At 49.4% G+C, this 17,999-nt stretch overlaps 5 protein-coding genes across 5 annotated transcripts; 2 read left to right on the top strand and 3 right to left on the bottom strand.

The window, feature by feature from the left end:
• Positions 1–4,994: 4,994 nt before the first annotated feature.
• On the top strand, positions 4,995–7,013 carry LRP88_12886 (HET domain-containing protein; the record flags this gene model as incomplete). Its single annotated transcript, XM_083249271.1, has 1 exon — positions 4,995–7,013. The coding sequence occupies one exon, from the start codon at positions 4,995–4,997 to the stop codon at positions 7,011–7,013; it is 2,019 nt and encodes a 672-aa protein (XP_083095073.1).
• Positions 7,014–7,829: 816 nt separating this feature from the next.
• Positions 7,830–8,225, bottom strand: LRP88_12887 (uncharacterized protein; the record flags this gene model as incomplete). Its single annotated transcript, XM_083249272.1, has 1 exon — positions 7,830–8,225. One exon carries the CDS (start codon positions 8,223–8,225, stop codon positions 7,830–7,832), a length of 396 nt encoding a protein of 131 aa, XP_083095074.1.
• Positions 8,226–9,142: 917 nt separating this feature from the next.
• On the bottom strand, positions 9,143–9,741 carry LRP88_12888 (uncharacterized protein; the record flags this gene model as incomplete). Its single annotated transcript, XM_083249273.1, has 2 exons — positions 9,143–9,609; positions 9,660–9,741. The coding sequence occupies 2 exons, from the start codon at positions 9,739–9,741 to the stop codon at positions 9,143–9,145; spliced, it is 549 nt and encodes a 182-aa protein (XP_083095075.1).
• A 3,087-nt stretch (positions 9,742–12,828) lies between these two features.
• LRP88_12889 (FAD-binding oxidoreductase) lies at positions 12,829–14,602 on the bottom strand (the record flags this gene model as incomplete). Its single annotated transcript, XM_083249274.1, has 2 exons — positions 12,829–14,269; positions 14,346–14,602. The coding sequence occupies 2 exons, from the start codon at positions 14,600–14,602 to the stop codon at positions 12,829–12,831; spliced, it is 1,698 nt and encodes a 565-aa protein (XP_083095076.1).
• Positions 14,603–15,742: 1,140 nt separating this feature from the next.
• LRP88_12890 (uncharacterized protein) lies at positions 15,743–17,188 on the top strand (the record flags this gene model as incomplete). Its single annotated transcript, XM_083249275.1, has 8 exons — positions 15,743–15,890; positions 15,951–15,976; positions 16,028–16,064; positions 16,114–16,184; positions 16,238–16,260; positions 16,313–16,469; positions 16,522–16,625; positions 16,684–17,188. 8 exons carry the CDS (start codon positions 15,743–15,745, stop codon positions 17,186–17,188), a joined length of 1,071 nt encoding a protein of 356 aa, XP_083095077.1.
• Positions 17,189–17,999: the final 811 nt, after the last annotated feature.

Consider the following 17,999-nt stretch of genomic DNA (forward strand, 5'->3'; position numbering starts at 1 on the left):
TTTACACAAACCAAAGGAATTCAACTGACTTTAGGGTATAACACGGGCGTTTCGGGCTTCCAGTGGAGACGATGGTCGAGTTCTTTCATCCATTTACTTAATTCACCACCAGGTCGACAATAGATGTTTGCTAAACTAGTAATAATACCATTTAACTGTTTTCATTTCATGTGTAGTATCGGCATGTTGTTTGGGGCGTCTACAAAAGAAACCACCAGCCACGATAGTAAAAAACACACATAGATCCAGTCTCGCCTATTAATTGCATGAGGATCCTCGCTTGACAATGTCCCTTCATGTTGCAAGTAGTAGAGGCCTGCATATGACTGATTCGAGTCTAGATGGTCAGCCGCGTAACTAGTGGTACAGTGTGGGACGATGAAGTCGCACATAGTCTTGCTTCATCCAGAGAAATCTTAATTACGATAGCAAACATGCCTAGCATCAACTGATGACACTTGTCGATTCATTACCCCGCCTCATCCTAGGGTCAACTTTTTCTCTTAATGCTTCGAAAAATCTCGGGGTAAGTCAGATATTGTTCGCCTCTCTTCCCACCTCTCAATTTTGAACATCCATGAAAGACAGACCTACCCGCCCTTGGATCCATGTCTTCAGACGGTCAGCTGATGGTACTAAAACCATCAACCATATGCTCCGTGTGTTATTCGGCTCTTACAGGGGAACTGAATTACGGCTGGCGACCTCATCACCAAAGCGGCTACCATGTCGAAAGCGCGGCTGAGCTGGGATGTTACATCTGCGGGACGATCCAGAACAGCAAATCATGGCTCTTGTATCGCTCTCATTGCCTCGCGAGGAAACTTCAATACCACCTCGATCTTCGGATCCAAGATGATGGAAGCATTCTAGACGGCCTACTGGTTCAGACGGAGGAGCTTGATGGTCCGGCATACTGTTGGAGATTTCAGCTGTGGAGAGACTCAGGTATTGTGAGCTCGGTATTGTTACGAACGATCACCATCATCTTACTCCTCTCTTTAGGCCAAAACGATACAATTCCGTATCATGCACCAGCTATGTCAGTCGATAACCCAGCCTTCACCAAGCTGGCAACCACGTGGGTCGAAACATGCAGCAGAGAGCACGAGGAATGTTTAGTCCTTCACCCAACCTACCGTCCAACCCGGTTACTCCATATAGTTGATGCCGGCCATGTCAGGCTTATAACATCCAACAAAGAAGCTTCAGCGCCCTATGTGGCATTTTCCCACTGCTGGGGAAAGGTCCAAACAATCAAGCTCCTCGAGAGTAATGTCAGCGAATTTCAGGCCGGCCTACCGCTAGAACAGCTTCCCAACACCTACCAAGAAGCTATCCGACTATGTCGTGAGATAGGATTTCACTACATATGGATAGACTCATTGCGCATCATTCAGGATTCGGCCGAGGACTGGGCGCGGGAAGCAAAAGATATGAAACTCGTTTATGGGCACGCACTCTTCAACCTATGTTCAGCTACAGCGTCTGACAGCTCTGGGAAAAGCTTCATCAGGATAAAACCCAACCTGCTAGTACCTGAGAACATCACTTTCAATGGTACAACATTTCAGCTCATTTACGACAACCAATTTTATGAACACGTCGCCTACTGCACCTTGCGTTCTCGAGCTTGGGTATACCAGGAATGGTATCTTTCCAGACAATCTCTGATACTCGGTAGCCGTCAGCTATGGTGGCACTGTCGGAAACAGCTGGCATGTGAAATCCGTCCGAATGGAGCGCCGATGTGTTCTCGCTGGTTGTGGTGGAAAGAAGCCAAGGAAATGAAGGAGGATAACACGATGCCAGACAACCCCAACAGCCTTTGTACCACATGGTACGAACGCGTTAAGGAATATGCAAGGACCAAACTCACAAGGGAGTCAGATCGCCTGAAAGCATTCTCTGGAGTTGTGCAGTCTTTTGGGCAATCTCATGGGTTCTCCATTGCTGATGACTATCTAGCCGGCCTGTGGCGTGGCCATCTGACAGCGGCGCTATGTTGGGCGGCTGGCTCGCCGACAAAACGATCGGCCACTTACATGGTACCTTCTTGGAGCTGGGCCTCACTTGAGGGAGACTTTGTACTTGAAGTGGATGGCGATCTGCTCCAAAAGCAATGTTTCGCCTCCTTCAGACGAATCTGGTCAAATATCAGTGTTGATAGCCTGCCCGCAGAGTTGACCATGGGTCACAGGATCGAGATGCAAGGCTATGTGTTCGAACTCGAAGTGGAGTGTGAGCCTGCCGAAGCAAGTCAGTGTGACTTATCGGTTGTTCTCGATCCGGACTTAAGAGGGCCCCTGTACTGGGATGAGCATCTTGAGGGTGAGACGGTGATATCCCATCTTGATGGAGCGGTGATTCCACAGTTGACTCGAGAATGATGTGACCAAGCCGCAAGACATACAATGGCCGTTAAAGATGCCCACGGCCGTTTCCGCTACTTGCTTATTCTTGATCAGGGTCATAAGTTCCACTTTCGCTTTTTGGGCCTTGTCCTGTACGAACCTTTGGAACAACCTTGCTGCTACTACCGGGTGGGCTATTGAATCTGGACGGGTCTTCCTCGTGGCATGTCTGTCAATGAGCTATCCGCCCAATACAAGAAGGAAACCGTTCTTCTCATATAGTGCCTATTCAATTCGCTATGGTCTCTTGCGGTACTGTTTGATGCCGTCATGTCCTGACGATTATGTTCTTTGTCACTGTGACTCGCGCCCAGTCAGGGGCATGTGTCACAGTAGCCAATAATACCTGATTCACTTTTTGGCAAAGCGTCATTGATTAAATTATCTTAGTAAAAGATTACCTGGCCAGTTTTGTAGCCACGTCGAGTCCCCCATAGGTATCCCAGAACCTCTGGAGCTCTTTAGGGTAATGCTTCTCCATGATGCTCTTAGACACATGGCTCGATGCGACAACCCCATATGTGACGTTATTGTATACGACTGTGAGGGTGACTTGTTTGTCATTGACAGTGAAGCCAGTGATAGCAATGTTCTTCGCGCTGTTGGGCGCTTTGCCGGCGGATTTGACGTCTATCTCTAGTCAGCCATTTTTCGAATAGAAGTAAATACGCAATAGAAAGAGGGCCGAACTGCTGGGCGAGGTCGATCATGGAGTGAGGCGTGCCCAGCACAGCGACCACGATAACCCCGGCCATATCGATCCCCATGCCGAGCACCGTCATTGCAGCCATCACCCCGCCGTCTCGCCTCTGGTGGTGCATGGTGATGACCTTATTGTCATCGTCGAGATCAGCGTAGAAGGCCAGCTAGGCGCACTCATCTGCCAGATCACGACATTCCTCAACCGAGTAGCAATATATGATGGCTCTTGCCTTCTCGACGTGCTATATCAGTCGGCATGAGTCCAATATATATGACACAGACGGAGAAATATTATTCATAGTTTTGATATCAATGACATCTCCAAGGGGAGCCCTCAGGTATGATATCAAAGAACGCAATGACTGGCACATGACAGCATTAAAATCCAATGATGTGTTGTAGTCAGGATTAAACCAGACATCTATGGCGGCAGCCGTAGAAGGTTACCAGTGGATCGAGACCGCTGTTGGTGCGAGTTGAGGGAAAAACATGAAAATAGAAAGCGAACATGGATTATCAAGAAGGAATAATGGACATCCAAAGAGGCCATACCTTGTGCAGGCGCCATGGTTTTGAAGTGGGTTGTACCAAAGCTGGAGGTTATGGTACAACACCGTCAGGCGTTCAAGGGAATGTAATCAACAGTTGACAATGTTTGAACCTCACGGCAGAGTTGGGGAAGCTCAATTGAAATAGATGGACACATGGTTAAGGGGTAGACGGCGCGTTTTATACCCGCGACGGGGTCTTCGTCTATGAATGGTCGCCAAATTTCAACGGTGAATCAGAGTCCATCAGAATAGTTTCATCCATCTTGGTCAATAATTTCCAAAGAAAGTACCTTACCTTTGAAAATGATAAATTAAAAATTTTCTTTTTAGCAAATAAACTTGGCAAAATTATTACTAGAGCACATATGGTAAGGCATGGGAAGAGTTTCTAAGATTATTGCGTAGTAACTTGATAGTTTAATGGAGTCGCTTGATGGTTTGATGTAGTCAACAAGAGGTTGATCTATAGTCGCTTGATTATAATATGACCCGCAGAGTCAGTGAATATCCACGTTTCTTCGGTATGTCTTGATTGAACTTGGTGATAGTGAAGCAAGGCCAGCATTTCATAACAAGATCGAGGCAGTATCAGAGTGCTGTCTCTAATCGGCTGAAGATGGAGGGTGAGGCTTAAATAGATAAGGTAATATAGCTTTGAACTTGCATGTGAAGAAAATAATCTTGTGCTGTTGAGCATTCACTTTCAGGGGTCGTCTGAACTTCTGCATACTCACCATCAACTTGGATTGCCACTTGTTGGTTGCGGCTAGTGCACAGGCGTAAGGATTATAATACTATTAAGGCACTTAATAACTACACAAATCTTCTTACTCTTACGGCAGGAAAGATATTGATCCCCCTCTTCTGCCGCTAATCTTCAAGTTCGACATTAACTTGTATGTAAATCATTGCCTTGACAAGATATGCCTGCCAGGCTTCTGGACCTATCAAGTGAAGAGTATGCAAGTTGATGGGGAAGAAAACCACTATTTAACACATGCAATCCTTGCCACGTGTAAGCTCAGCCTCCTCATCTGAGCCTCTGCGGCATTTTCGTAACTGGATGATTGTGGCAATAGGCAGCCTCTTCTAACTCCCACCTGCTGACCTTGATCCTCATCTCCAAACCTACACCACCCCAACGATGGCATCGAGTCACTCTTGTTGCTCTTTCACAGTGCCTGCTTCTCCTGTCAAAAGCGACGAGGAACTGCCCGACGTGGCCGCCGACCTCTGCCCACAATGCGCTTCAATCGACCTTTACGCTCTCATGCATGAGGAGAAAGTAGGCACTCGGAATACCCGTTACATCTCACTAAAAATCAAGATGTCGTCCCCTTGCCCACTCTGTCAATTCTTCATTGCCACTGTAGCAAGCAAAAAGACGCTTCCCGCCAATCCAGACCACGAACTCCAGTTCAAGCTCGAGCCTTTGGAGTCGCAATGGGCCTACTCTAACTACTTTTACAATGTTCTCAAGTCATGGTACGATAGCTCTGTGCCGTTCCCCATGTCCGAAAGCCGAGTGCTCGGTCTAGACATGGCCGTGCCCAGCGATTCCACCCGGAGTGGGATGGGGTTCGCAAGATGCGCAACTCTGGGCAGCCCTCTCGATGACCAGGAACTGGTCTTCAGCCTACAACGCCTAGAACCAGGCAGGATTGACTTTGCATTAATCAAGGGTTGGTTGAGCTATTGCAAAGCGCACCATAAGGAGATGTGCGGAATCTTGAAAGGATATCCACTTCAGCTCTCATGCTTAAAAGTGATAGAATGCGAGACTGGCGCAATCATCAAACTCCCCGAGGTTTATGAGTTTGCCGCCCTGAGTTACGTTTGGGGCCAGCCGCAGGGCAATGAGCCGAGCTCAGCCTCGAGGGCTGGCTTTCTACCACCTCATGTTCCCAAGACCATCAGGGACGCCATCCAGGCCACGATTCGCCTCAACATTCAGTATATATGGGTCGATCAATACTGTATCAATCAGAAGGATGAAACCGAGTTGGGCGAGCAGATCGGAATTATGGACATCGTCTACCAACTTGCTACTGTTACGCTGATTGCAGCGTGTGGTGAAGATGCCTCGTTTGGTCTCCCAGGGGTCAGCTCTACACTGCGATACAAGCGGCCAGCCATAAAAATCAGCGGACGCACATGGGTGTCTGCCCAGACCACCTTACAGCGCCAGATCATGAGCTCTCGGTGGTGGTCTAGGGCCTGGACATATCAGGAAGGGCTTTTCTCCAGGCGTCGCCTCTACTTTACCGAGACCGAGATCTTCTTCGAGTGCAATACTATCTGCACTCAAGAGGGTCTCGCTTACGATCTTCACCACCTAAGCGATCTTGTTGGCACTCATAGAAGTGATATATATCACGGTGCATTCGGCTACTGGCGCGGAAATCTGGATGAACATATCACGGAGGTCGCAGGACGGCAGTTGACGCACCAGAGCGACGCACTCAACGTTATGCGCGGTATCTTTAGAGCGTTTTCTTCCATGTGTTCACCTATTCGTCACTTCTGGGGGATCCCTATAGATCGGAACAATGGGGTAATCTCGTGCTGGGATTCCTTGTGGGGTGGAACCGACCCATGGAGGCCAGGTGAGGCACAGAAGCCAGGCTACTTTGATGCTGTCTTTACAGATACCCTTCTGTGGCACTTAGGGGGCCCTTCGCATCGTAGAGGCGGCTTCCCCAGCTGGTCCTGGACTGGATGGCTTGGGCCGCTACGCGGGTTCAGTGCCTGGGGGATTGAACTAAAAGGGTTGACAATGGGCGTCAAGGTCCTACTTCAGAAGAATTATGGGACCTGGAAGCGAATCTCAGAGTCAGTCGTTGCCGAGATCAATGCAGGAAACGTCTCAGGCACTGTTCCCTATTCACCTATACTCCGCATCGAAACCTGGGTGGTCCAGGTCACCTTCAAGTATCTACCTGATAACGACTTTAAGAGCCTCCAAGATCTACTAGGCACAACCTTTGATAAGGCGGTTTACTATGTAGTCCTTCCAATGATCGACCCAGACTCGCCACCCGAAAGTCACCGCACAGGTTATTGGCCATTGATCCCGACAATGGCCGTGGACGCCAACCACGAGCTGCGCCGAGAGCTACGCGAGAAAACATTCGACTGCCTTCTATTTTCCCCGAAGGCGCGGTATGGGCTAGTTGTTAGGAAGTTGGACGATGTCTCAGAGAGATTGGGATATCTTAACATAGAGCCCTTCGTCATGAAAAAGGATAACCCTTCGGAGTCTGAGTCGCCTTTGGAGTATTACCAATCAGAGAAGAGGTTCACTGATTACCTTCCTATGACCACAAAGACGATCATGTTAGGGTAAATCTAGACTCCTAGTCGGTTGATTTACAGCGTGCTTGAGGCAGCTCATGTATCCCTGAGAGTCACGAAGATAAGCAGCAACATTATTGTTAGCAATGAGGAGCCCACAATAGATCATTAGCAAAAGATATGATTATTAATACACGGCGGATAACTACCAATAGAAGGAATCGCTTCCCAAACCAGACTCTCCTGCAGTGGTTCACGCTTTTAGATGAACGCCAAGGGTGATAGTTTTTCTTGGCTGCCTACGTGACGTGAGCAGGAAGCTTCAAGATAATCTATAATTGTATTTTATGTTATCATGGCTGATGCCCTGTTTCAAAGACGTCATCAATGTCAACAACAAAACTATATGTGCATTCCTATCTCTCTAGCCGCATAACAACACCGGGACAACGCGATTTCAACAAAGAACTTGAGCAAAAGTGAGGCATCTTTTTGTATGAATTCCAAAGACTTTTCCCTATTAATTACTAGCCCCTCCATCCAAAATCTTCAAGGCGCCCAACCATCTTAACTAGACTCTGACCCTTCGCACCCAACTTCAACTCCATAAAAGATAAAAATCCTAGGAGTGTTAGGCGGCATCTTCCGAGGATGACAGCCAAACACCACCTCTCGGGGCACCTTCATGATCAAGTGGTTGTTGTCAACAAATTGGAAAATTATCCTCTGCTCCCCACCACCATATCGGACGACAAAATTCTTGAGACCGGGGCGTGTAGGAGGAGCCGGCCCATAAAAGTAACAAGCAGTTGACTCGTGCATGTAGAGTTGACCTCTGAGTTCTGGCCTTTGACCTGGTGGGGGGCGACTAGAGGCCGAACATCTTGCCTCGGACAAACATGTCCTCTTTCTCATAGATCTTCTTGGGGCTTTCGGCTTCTTCCTTCTTGATCCTGTTGAAGATCTCCTTGACGCGGTTTGACATTTGTACTTCAACTCGCCTGGCCTTCTCTTTCCTCTTCTCAACTGCGAGTCTGGCCTTGCTTTCCAATTCCTCCTTGCGATCTTCTTGTTTCAATTTGAGCTCGTAGTAGTAGTCATATTCGGACCCCTTGTGAGAACGATTCTCATCATCGCTTGAAATATCGCTGTCTTGCTCTGAGAGATCTTCGTCAAAGTCTTCAGGCTTGACCGTGTCTTTGTCAAGTAGGCGATGATACCATGCGGGGAGTGTCGGAGAACGGCTGGGGCGGTCAGAGGGCATCTTTGATAAGGAGGAGGAGTGCGTTTGAATGGTGAATGTTGGATGTTGGTTTATTAGCGCAAAATGCAGAAAGTAACGAACTCCAAGTGATTAGGTATTAGGTTCAGGAAAGGAGCCTCTACTGCAATGTTTGTGACAAGTCTTGGTCTCGACGGACGACCCCAACCGGCATCAGACTGCTTTTGTATGTCTCATGCCTCTGTAACTAGGGCAAAGACCGACATGGGGGGAGGTCAATATGACAGATAGATAGTACTTCTACCTGCGCATAAACTATTCGGCCATTGATGTACCGGCTATCAGCCGGTCTCGAACGCTCCCCCACGGGGCCACTGATGTCATTGTCTTTCACATAAATACCAATCTCGGTCCCGAGAACGGTTCCTCGCTAGCCTCGTTCAATTGCTGGACGAGAATTGAGACCAAGAGTAAGGGGCCTCGGCGCTTATTGTGTGATTCTAGCTTTCTGTAGGTTACGGCAACGTATGTTATTAATAGTTTGCACCTCGCATTGACCTTCCGCTCTTGAAAAAGGTCGGATTGATCAGCATCATACTGGGGAAAGGCGTGATGGGACACTAACCTTACTGCACGAAGTTTTGCAGAGCATCAGATAGAGCTCTAGCAATATGGTGAGCAAGAGTGAGGCTCTCGGCGCCGCCATCAATGCGCCCGCATGGGCCATCACTGCAAGCGGTGTTATACGTAGCTAAAATCGTGGCAAGGGATATCTACGCAATAACTCGGTCAGCTTATAAGATCAAGTTGGGCATCTAGGCATTCTTGAAGAGGATAGAAGCTCGGCACTCGATGCTCTGTTGAGGTGGTGTTAAGATTTGACTACCTAAGTCTTGCTATGTATCTCAATCATACTCCCCCTGATGATAAACAAATCATGAGATTGTGCTCTCCTCCGTTCATTCATCTCTGTCTTCCCACTCCTGTAGAAGCTCAGGGTAGTTGTACTTGAGCGCCTCCCGAGTCCAGTACTCGACTTCGTCCTTAGAGTATCCCACAAATTGGAGCTTGTACTTGACTTTGCCTCTCTTGGGTTTCTTCCCCTCCTCAAGGATTCGAAGTACATGGGCGAAGTCCTCCGGAATTCCAGACACAGCGTCTCTTCCTCCGAGCTCCTTCCAGTACTCCAAGACTTTTGCCTCGTCCACGTGCTGCACGTCTCGCTCGATAAAGAGCCCCTCCTTCCACTCTTTGTCGGCGGGCTCCTTGCTGGAAGAGTCCATGGTCCACTCGATACGAAGGCGGATATGGTAGCCCGCAATGTCGTGTGCGCCGGGGACAATCAGCTTGACAGGCTCCCCTTTGTCGTCTGTCTCGTTGAAGAGTTCATGGGAAAGAATTTTCCAATCCATAGCCTTGCATAGCTCTATTCTGTGTGAGTGGGAAATCACCCTCTTTATAGAGAGATGTGCCTACCGTTAGGACTCTCGACACTCGTATCAACCTTGATAGCGTTTAGGTCCTGGGGATCTTCGGCCTTAACCTTGGACTTGGGCATGTTGGCCGTGGTTTGCGTTGTCAAGTTATTAAAACAAGGATGAATGGGCTTTAATGGTAATTCCGGGATTCGGCTGCGGGCTGAGAATGGTGGTTTGTGGATAGAAGATTATGGAGGCATATATACCTGTGGGCTTGGGCTCGATGCCATACTAGTATGGCGGTTACCCAACGCAATTGAACACAAGAGGCATTGGGCAAGCACAGTATCCGAGAGCATAATGTTCTGAGAGATTATATCCTCCAGTCGGCTATCCATGCCGGCTGGTCGCTGCCGATGTTACATGTGCAATGGCCCAGTCAGTAACAGAGGTGATTTCATCTCTCTAATCTAGTCAACTTTCCGTTGCATTAAAGCGGAAGGTATCCGATCCTACACCCGTCTCATGCAAGAACGAGAAAGTCAGATGGGACTGGACCGGAAGCTGGCAGATGAGGTCGCCAAGGCCTGAAGTACAGATATAGCTGAGCTAGATCCATTTCAAGTCGGATAGGCACAGTACCTCAACTTCACTGTCTCGTACAAGATATGAGCCCAGCCCATCAGCGGCATGTATGGTAGTGGAGAAATCCCTAGCCAGTGCTACATGCTGCTGTGCCATGTCTCGACGAGTCGACTGTCGACGATGTCCAATCGACGCGCCCGTGAACCAAGGCCCCTACGAGTACGTCGTTACCCGAGCCCACGTGACAGTTACTGCTTCTAAGTATTGAGTCGGGTATACCAAGTTTTGCCAGGGTACCCAATGTAGCACAACGTTACGCCTGGCTGAGACTGGAACAGCATCCCTGCCATTCGCCCACGATTCCTGGACAATGCGCAGCTTACGAAACGACCAGCCACTTCAGGCCTGCACAGTATCCGTTCATGGTGAGAGGCTTCAAGCCACAACTATACTAGCTGACGGAAGCTTGCAAATGCTCGCTTGATCTGTCCAATCGCGGCACAGACTTGTGCTGCTTGTTGAAGCAGCCCACGTTGGCCGTTACATACACAGAGGAGATTACGCAATACTGAATGTACTAATTGGGGACGGTATTTTGCATGGGGTACGGATCTACCGACAGTCCATCTAATTCATCATCACAAGTATGACAACGCTCCAGCCCTCCCGCCAGCCACCCCCTGCATGCTTCCGATGGTGACTCATGCCAAGTTTCACTCATGGGAACAAGTCAGTGTGTTTGTTACGGTTATATCGAATTCTAGAAGTTGTTGATTCGTAAATTGGGATCCGACCAAAGGGTTATCGAGAACCCAGCTATCTCGACATAGAAGAAGGTGGTCAATTTAAGGTCGGAAAGCTAAGAATTGTGGACATAAGCTTTACGCATTGGCTATTGATATGCGAACCTTAAAAATGGCTGCTCAAAGCTTCACAGTAAGACACGACACCCTAAATTAGTGCCCATTGGCCTCTGTGTAGTATGCCAACGGTAGTTTCCCCCTGACTTTCCCTTTCTTGAAGCTTGCTTCTAAGACTAGAAGCGATTAGGAATAAGGCAGCAACCACTTTGTGCCCTTCTCAAAACCAGCTTGTCGTATGGAGAGCATGGCACCGCACTTGGCCTGGGGAGTGATGACGGCAGAGACGGGCAACCCTCAACCTACCCTATAATCCATGATCCCCAAATCAAGGCTTCGAATTCAACCCCATTTCTCCGCGCTTAGCACCCCTTTCCCTATTCCTATACCATTATGGACTATTCTAGCATCGACTGGTCCTCTCCGGAGACAGATCTTACGTGATATTGGAACCTTAACAATGGCTTGATTTTCTAGGATTTTGTTGACACCGCGCTATTCCCCGCCACAACGGCACAACACCTTAACGAGGGCATTATCTCCTTGCTTGCGCGGGGACTGCCAGAGCGTACTTACTCCCACTATCAAAGCACTATCTAAGAGTCTATAAATATAATACAAGAATAGGTTAATCCCTTATCTCAATTTGGTGAGCATAGCAAGAGACTAATCATAATTAGTCTCCCTTGCTCAGTACCCAATGGCAGTCCCCGCGCAAGCAAGGAGATGGCTTCATGTACTCTGAGCACCTTTACCAACAACGTCTGGTCTGCTTTAAACAGCACAAAGACAACCTCTTTGTCGCCCTGAAATGATCGCATGCAATAGTGCTGCTCTCTATGCAGTAGTCTTCACGCTTATGACGTTGGCGTCTTGGCATGGTAAGCTTGCTGTAAGAAAAAGCAAAATACTCGAACGAGAATTGCGTCTTCAAAGACTCTTGTCGGCCGCTCATCTTGGGGTAAGGCTGCCTTGACCCGCCTCCCGCTCGAGCCGACTGTTTCATCAACGCGGCAACTAATCGAGGATATCGTCCGGTCTTTTAGAGCCGCTGAGATGGGGGTCAAGGGCATCGGACCGAGATATAGACCCGTATCGCCGTCCTTGCAGACGGATTGTACCGAGAGACAAGATGGATTAAAGCGGACGAACTCCCCCATTCCGTGCTGATACGGTGCCATTGCAGGGCCCCCTGAAAGAAGCACCTTGTCAGTGGGGTTGCAAGGCAAGGGCCGCAAAGTTTAACTATATCCCTGCCCTGTTCTCTCCACACGCGGTAACTATCCGTCGATCCGCTTGTGGTCCTATCTTGCGCGGCGAGGCGTCGACGATGTAACCGGCGCGCGCCGTTGCGGGATGCGCGGAAGGCTTTTGACAAGTTCCGCCCGCAGAGTCTAAACTAGCTTGATAAGACCGCGCGTCAGGCGGCAGGGCGGGGAAATGTGATGGTGAATATCGATTGCCATTGTTTCCTCTCATCTTTCCCCTTTGCTGGGGCATACACTTATGCCCCTGTTCCGGTCGCTTGGGTCCTCCGTCAATGGTTAGACATGCGAACCCCTGCGTCTATGGAGCGTCAGAAAGATTCCATCACACCCTGGGCTTCCCGTATTGCTTCCGTGCTTGGGTGTCATTAAGGGTGGACCAAGATCAAGGCATGCATCAAAGTGGGTAAGGTATGATGTGATGAGTCTCTCGAAGATAGACATGGCATTCATTTGCTAATTACGTATTGATCATCCATCGCGTCCATCTTCAAAGATCATCTGCCCACTCGGCGAGTCACCGTCTCGCCTTACACATCCGGCCGTTATCAGCAACCTCCCATGCCTCACTGCCAACGGCTGCTGTGGCATACAACAGACCCTTGGGATCGTACTTGTTCTTAATCTTCAGCAGCTTATTATAATTAGCACCGAAGAAGGTCTCCTGCCAATTCTGCTGCTGGAAATCGGCTTCGTTCATGTACGCTCCCGCCCCGGGTGTAGCAGCCTCAATCACGGGCTGAACCTCATAAGTGATCTTGTGCTGCGTCTCAAGCATGTCTTCCCAAGGAGCGTTGAAGTCCCAAGGGAGAGTCAGAGAGACCTGGACAATCGAGTCTCGCCACTGAGGTAGCACTGCGTTGGCGTTCTTGCCTCCAAACTTGGAGACGTTGAGTCCGACGCCGATAAAGATGACGCCCATCTCAGCGAGCTGACGCGCAGTAGGCGAGAAGTCAGGGAGCTTGGAGCGGGGCAGCAGACGTCCACCAAACAGCTGTGTGCCGACCTGGATGTTGCCAGCAGGGAGGGGACCCCAGTAGTGGTCGTAATGCTCGTAGTAGCTGGAGAACTCGGTAAAGGTTGGCTCAAACGTGACGCCCAGGGCAGCCAAAGACTTGGCGAGCGGCTTGAGAATCTTCCTGGCCTCAGCCTCCGACTTCTTGTAGGCGGTCATGGCTGGCACCTGCAAGAAAGAATCGGAAAAGAAGTAGATGATCATGACACCAGAGTCGACGATATCAGGCAAAGCAGCATGGAAAGCATCAATGATGTCGTAGATCTGATCTGGCTTGTCCTTGGACGGAGTGACGAGGAACTTGGCGCCGCTGACCTTGGCCTCGGAGTGAGCTTGAACAGTCAGGGACACGACAACGCCATAGTTGCCGCCACCACCGCCACTCAAAGCCCAGTACAAATCGCTGTTCTCCTTTCTAGAAGCCTTGATCAGCTTACCCTGAGCGGTCACAACTTCGAACTCGAGGGTATTGTCAGCTGCAAGGCCAAAAATGGTGCTTAATGCCGAATGGCCGCCTCCTTGGACATAGCCTCCGGCGAGTCCAACAGAAGGGCACTCTCCAGTGACAACGACCAGACCAGCAGCATTGGCAGCAGCAAGTGCCTCGTGGCCCTGAATACCGGCTCCGACCTTGAGGGCCTTGCCGGTGTAATGCTTGTCCTTCCAGTTCAAGACCTTGGTGCCCTTGAGATTATGAGTCCAGACAGCCAGAGCACCAGCGCCGGTGGAACGGCCGAGATAGTCGTGGCCAGTGTTGCGAATCACAAAGCGCACATTCTTATCCTGAGTAAACTTCAAAGCCGCAGCGACATCCTTGGGAGATCTGGCGTCGACTGCGTATCTGACGTAGTTACCCAGGGTGCAGGGCCTAGATCTGGGCTGGAATGGATCACAGCTCTGATTGGCAAAAATGGGAGCCATCACCGAGGATGTAGACTCGATACTGCGTGGTATCAGTGGCTGAGTCTAATCCGGGGACATGGATACGGAACATATGCAGGAGGAAAGAGACAACTTACTGGATCGACGAATAGAGCCATTCATCCTGCAGGTGTGCACACTCTTCAGCGTTGTAGCGCGGGTCATGGCAAGGAGTTCCCAGTGGAACTGTTGCAATGAGCCGCCCTCCAACAGTGCTGTTGAGGCGGGCCCATTCCCTCTGAGACGGCCAGCACGAGTCTCCGGGGAAGCACTTGCAGCTGGCCTTGTAGGAAGACGCCGTAGCGCTGCAGCCGCTGGCCAAGAGGAGCAGGGAAGAGACAATACGGGGCAGCATTGTGTGAGAGGATGTGTGAGGGTTGGGCTCCCAATGGAGGAGGATGGCGGTTTGAGTTTCGAGTGGGCGGAAGGTGTCTATAACAATTGGTTCAAGCCAGGTAATCTACTGCTGACGTCCAGTGCTTGGATCACCTCGGCAGTATAATTATGGAGAATCAGACCATTCAATCAATCGGTTGGTTCGTGGGACCCTGACCCATGCTCTGTATTCCGGGGAGCTCGCCAAGAGGCTGGTGCTGGGATCAGCGCTCCAACCCCCCTAAGCAATGTAACCTGCAGGATAGAGGAGCTGAGGAAGCCATCCGTCTTTGCCGAGCGGGATCAGAGCAGAGACCAAGTCTAGCCCTCAATTGCTCTAGTAGCCGCGTATTGGGAGGATGAACTTGGGTTTGACAGGTCGCTAATCAGACCATCCCTTTGATTGACCTCAGCGAGGATGAAGATCGCTTGAACAAAGCTCCATAGAGAATTAGGTTTTCGCATACGAACTCCTAGCCAGAATCACTCATGCACTTGCCCGAAAGAGGGCATTGCCCGGTCCATGGACCTGGGAGGCATCTCGATTAAATCTCTCAACTTGACGGCAGTGCTGCAACCGTCTGTTGGCTCTACACACCACTAGCTGCATAAATGACAGGGGAACACTCAAGACCCCCAGACACGGCTTACAGCACCAGATGCAGCCACAACTCTGTAAACAAAGCAACGCCAGAAAAGAAATCTGTCATTTTTTGAGGCATTATTTCATTTGTGGACTTTGGATCAGCGCCCCTTGTATCCATGGCACTGGGAGTGATGCTAACTACGGTGATGCTACGTGCCACAGCGGAATCGAGACGCGCCCTGGGTTGCCGGTAGTGGGTAGATATCCCCGGCACTTTGACTCCGCAGGGCTCCTTGTTAATCTTCAAGCCACGGACTTAGGCGTGGGATGCCAATTTCTTCTGCAGTGGACGTCATGGAAACACGATGCAGCGCACCAAAAGTGCCATCAGGGATGAAACTTGGGGATTTTGCCACACTTTTTTCTTGGTGACGAACTGAACTTGGCAACCAAATAGAAGCTTCTCCCCTTCTACCTCTGTTGGTTGGGAATCTTCATTCCATCTCCACAATCTCTACCTTGCAGATCCCGACAATGGCTTGGGTCCGCAACACAGCAGAGGGGACGACGACTGATGGCCCGAAAATCACGGGTATAACGACAGGGTTCACGGCCCTCTCGCTGTTCATCGTGTGTCTCAGACTCTATGTGAGAGGGTTCATGATCAAGTCTTTTGGACACGGTAAGCAGGGTTCGACCAACAAACCGGTGTATTGGGATTACTGACGTTGTTGGTTGTTAGATGACTGGGTGATTGTTATTGCCTGGGTTGGTTCCTCTCTCCACTGTTTGTTATCTTGGCTGACTTTTGGTGTTTAGCTTGGCATCTGTGGATACACAACGGCTACTGTTATCCGTATGTCGCCCTCACATATTGAAGGTCCTTGATGCTCATTGAACGACAGAAACAACATGGGGCCTAGGTCTCAAGAGTCTGGAAGACATGCCTGATGAGAATGTCTACACGTTTGGCTTGGTAAGAATGACAATCATTCTCGCCGGTGTTTCTGGGCGACTAACGGGGGCTAGGTGCAATACATAGGGGCACCATTGTAAGTATTGCTGCACTACTCTGGGAGCATTTATACTAATAACTCTGATTAGTTATGTTGTCGGTATTTACGGTTTTAAAATGAGCCTGCTTCTATCGTACATGCGTGTCTTCCCCGGCAACTACCGCATTGCGGCCATCATCGTCGCTGTCATCATCAGCATGGCGCACATTGCCTTTATCTGTGTCTTTCTCTTTCTCTGCACTCCGGTATGAATATGACGTTCTCTGTAGTGCACTATTCGCTAACTGCTCTCGGCAGATTGCCAAGCAATGGGATCCGAGCATCACAGGTGGCCACTGTGCAGATGCCGTGCCATTCTATCTCAGCTTCTCCGCACTGACGATTCTATTCGATGTCATGGTGTAATTGACCCCTTACCTATTCTCCATCACCTCTTCGACTTCAGCTGACGCTTCACAGTCTGGTCTTGCCATTCCCTGCCCTCTTCAAATCTCAGATCCAGCTTCGCAAGAAGATTGTCCTTCTCGGCCTCTTCGGTCTCGGCATCTTTGTCACCATCGTCCAAGTCATTCGAATCCAAACGATCCAGAACCTAAAGAACTACCTCGACTCCTCGAAAGCCATCCTATGGTCCATCATCGAAACGAATACAGGCATCATCATCGCCTCTATACCAACACTCGCTCCTCTCGTCAAGTACTTTGCCGAAAAGTCGAAAGCAGCCACTTCTTCGGCTTCATATAATTTGAACTCGCAGTATGCTTTGCAGAGTTGGAAGAGCAAAAAGTCTGGCATGAGGCCACTTGGGAGCGGAGTTGACCACGAGGCACATGTTTCCACAGAGACGCATCTAGATGACAGTACCGAGAACATTCTAATCATGTCTCCCGGGATCCGGAAGCAGACTAGTATCATAGTGGAGAGCAAGGACGCTTCAACTAAGAGGGACTCGTCTAGTGCTTAGAGACCTATTATGATGCATCAATACCAGCTTGCCGTAATTCTTATCCTTAGGCTTTGCCTCGAATCATCCTTAAGCGTTGCTTAGTCTCATCCTTACACTTTGTCTAGTCTTGTCAAGTCCCCGTGGCATGAACACGTTTGGAGTGAGAGCCGATCATCTGGAAATGGCAAGTCTCAAGTCAACAAACATGCTTACTCCTTAATACAAATTTTGGGCCAATGGATAGTTAAACCGTGCTAGCAAAAAATAGTCAGGATAGTACCAACAACTCCTGCTGCGGAGTTATCCATGTTAGTCGATTAAGCGCCGTCAATAGGGGTAGAATGCTCTTTAGTTTGGAAAGTCTAGGCGTAACTAATCATTGCAGTTTTAAAAAATAAATATTTCAGGCCTAGATAGAAGGGATAGAAGGGATAAGAAGAAACATGGATAGATATGCTATGCATAGTCATAGCCACACCATCAGTTAATCATTAATTTCATATTTTGGCTTGGTTATTTGGGCCGGCGTTTGGTGAAACTCCGTGTCGGCCTTTACCTCAACACTCCGCTCTCCGGAGATCCCGCCCCGCGATCTGCAAATCAAAAGCCACATAATTCTTACGTGTTCCATCCCAACACTGCCACTGTTTGCTGACAGACTAGTATACCCGAACAATCCATAAATGGGGAGATCTTCCGAGACCGCAAGGAGCATGAAGTGTTCTCCGAGCTTCTCCCTGTATTCTAGACCACAGAGGTCTCATCATCTGAGTTTTTCGTCCCCACTCTCTATTGGGTTGGATCGAGCTTTGAGTCTCGATATGGATGC

This window comes from Fusarium phalaenopsidis, assembly GCF_050370095.1.
Source record: "Fusarium phalaenopsidis strain FUZ10S chromosome Unknown contig_32328, whole genome shotgun sequence".
Classification (NCBI taxonomy): Eukaryota; Fungi; Ascomycota; class Sordariomycetes; order Hypocreales; family Nectriaceae; genus Fusarium; species Fusarium phalaenopsidis.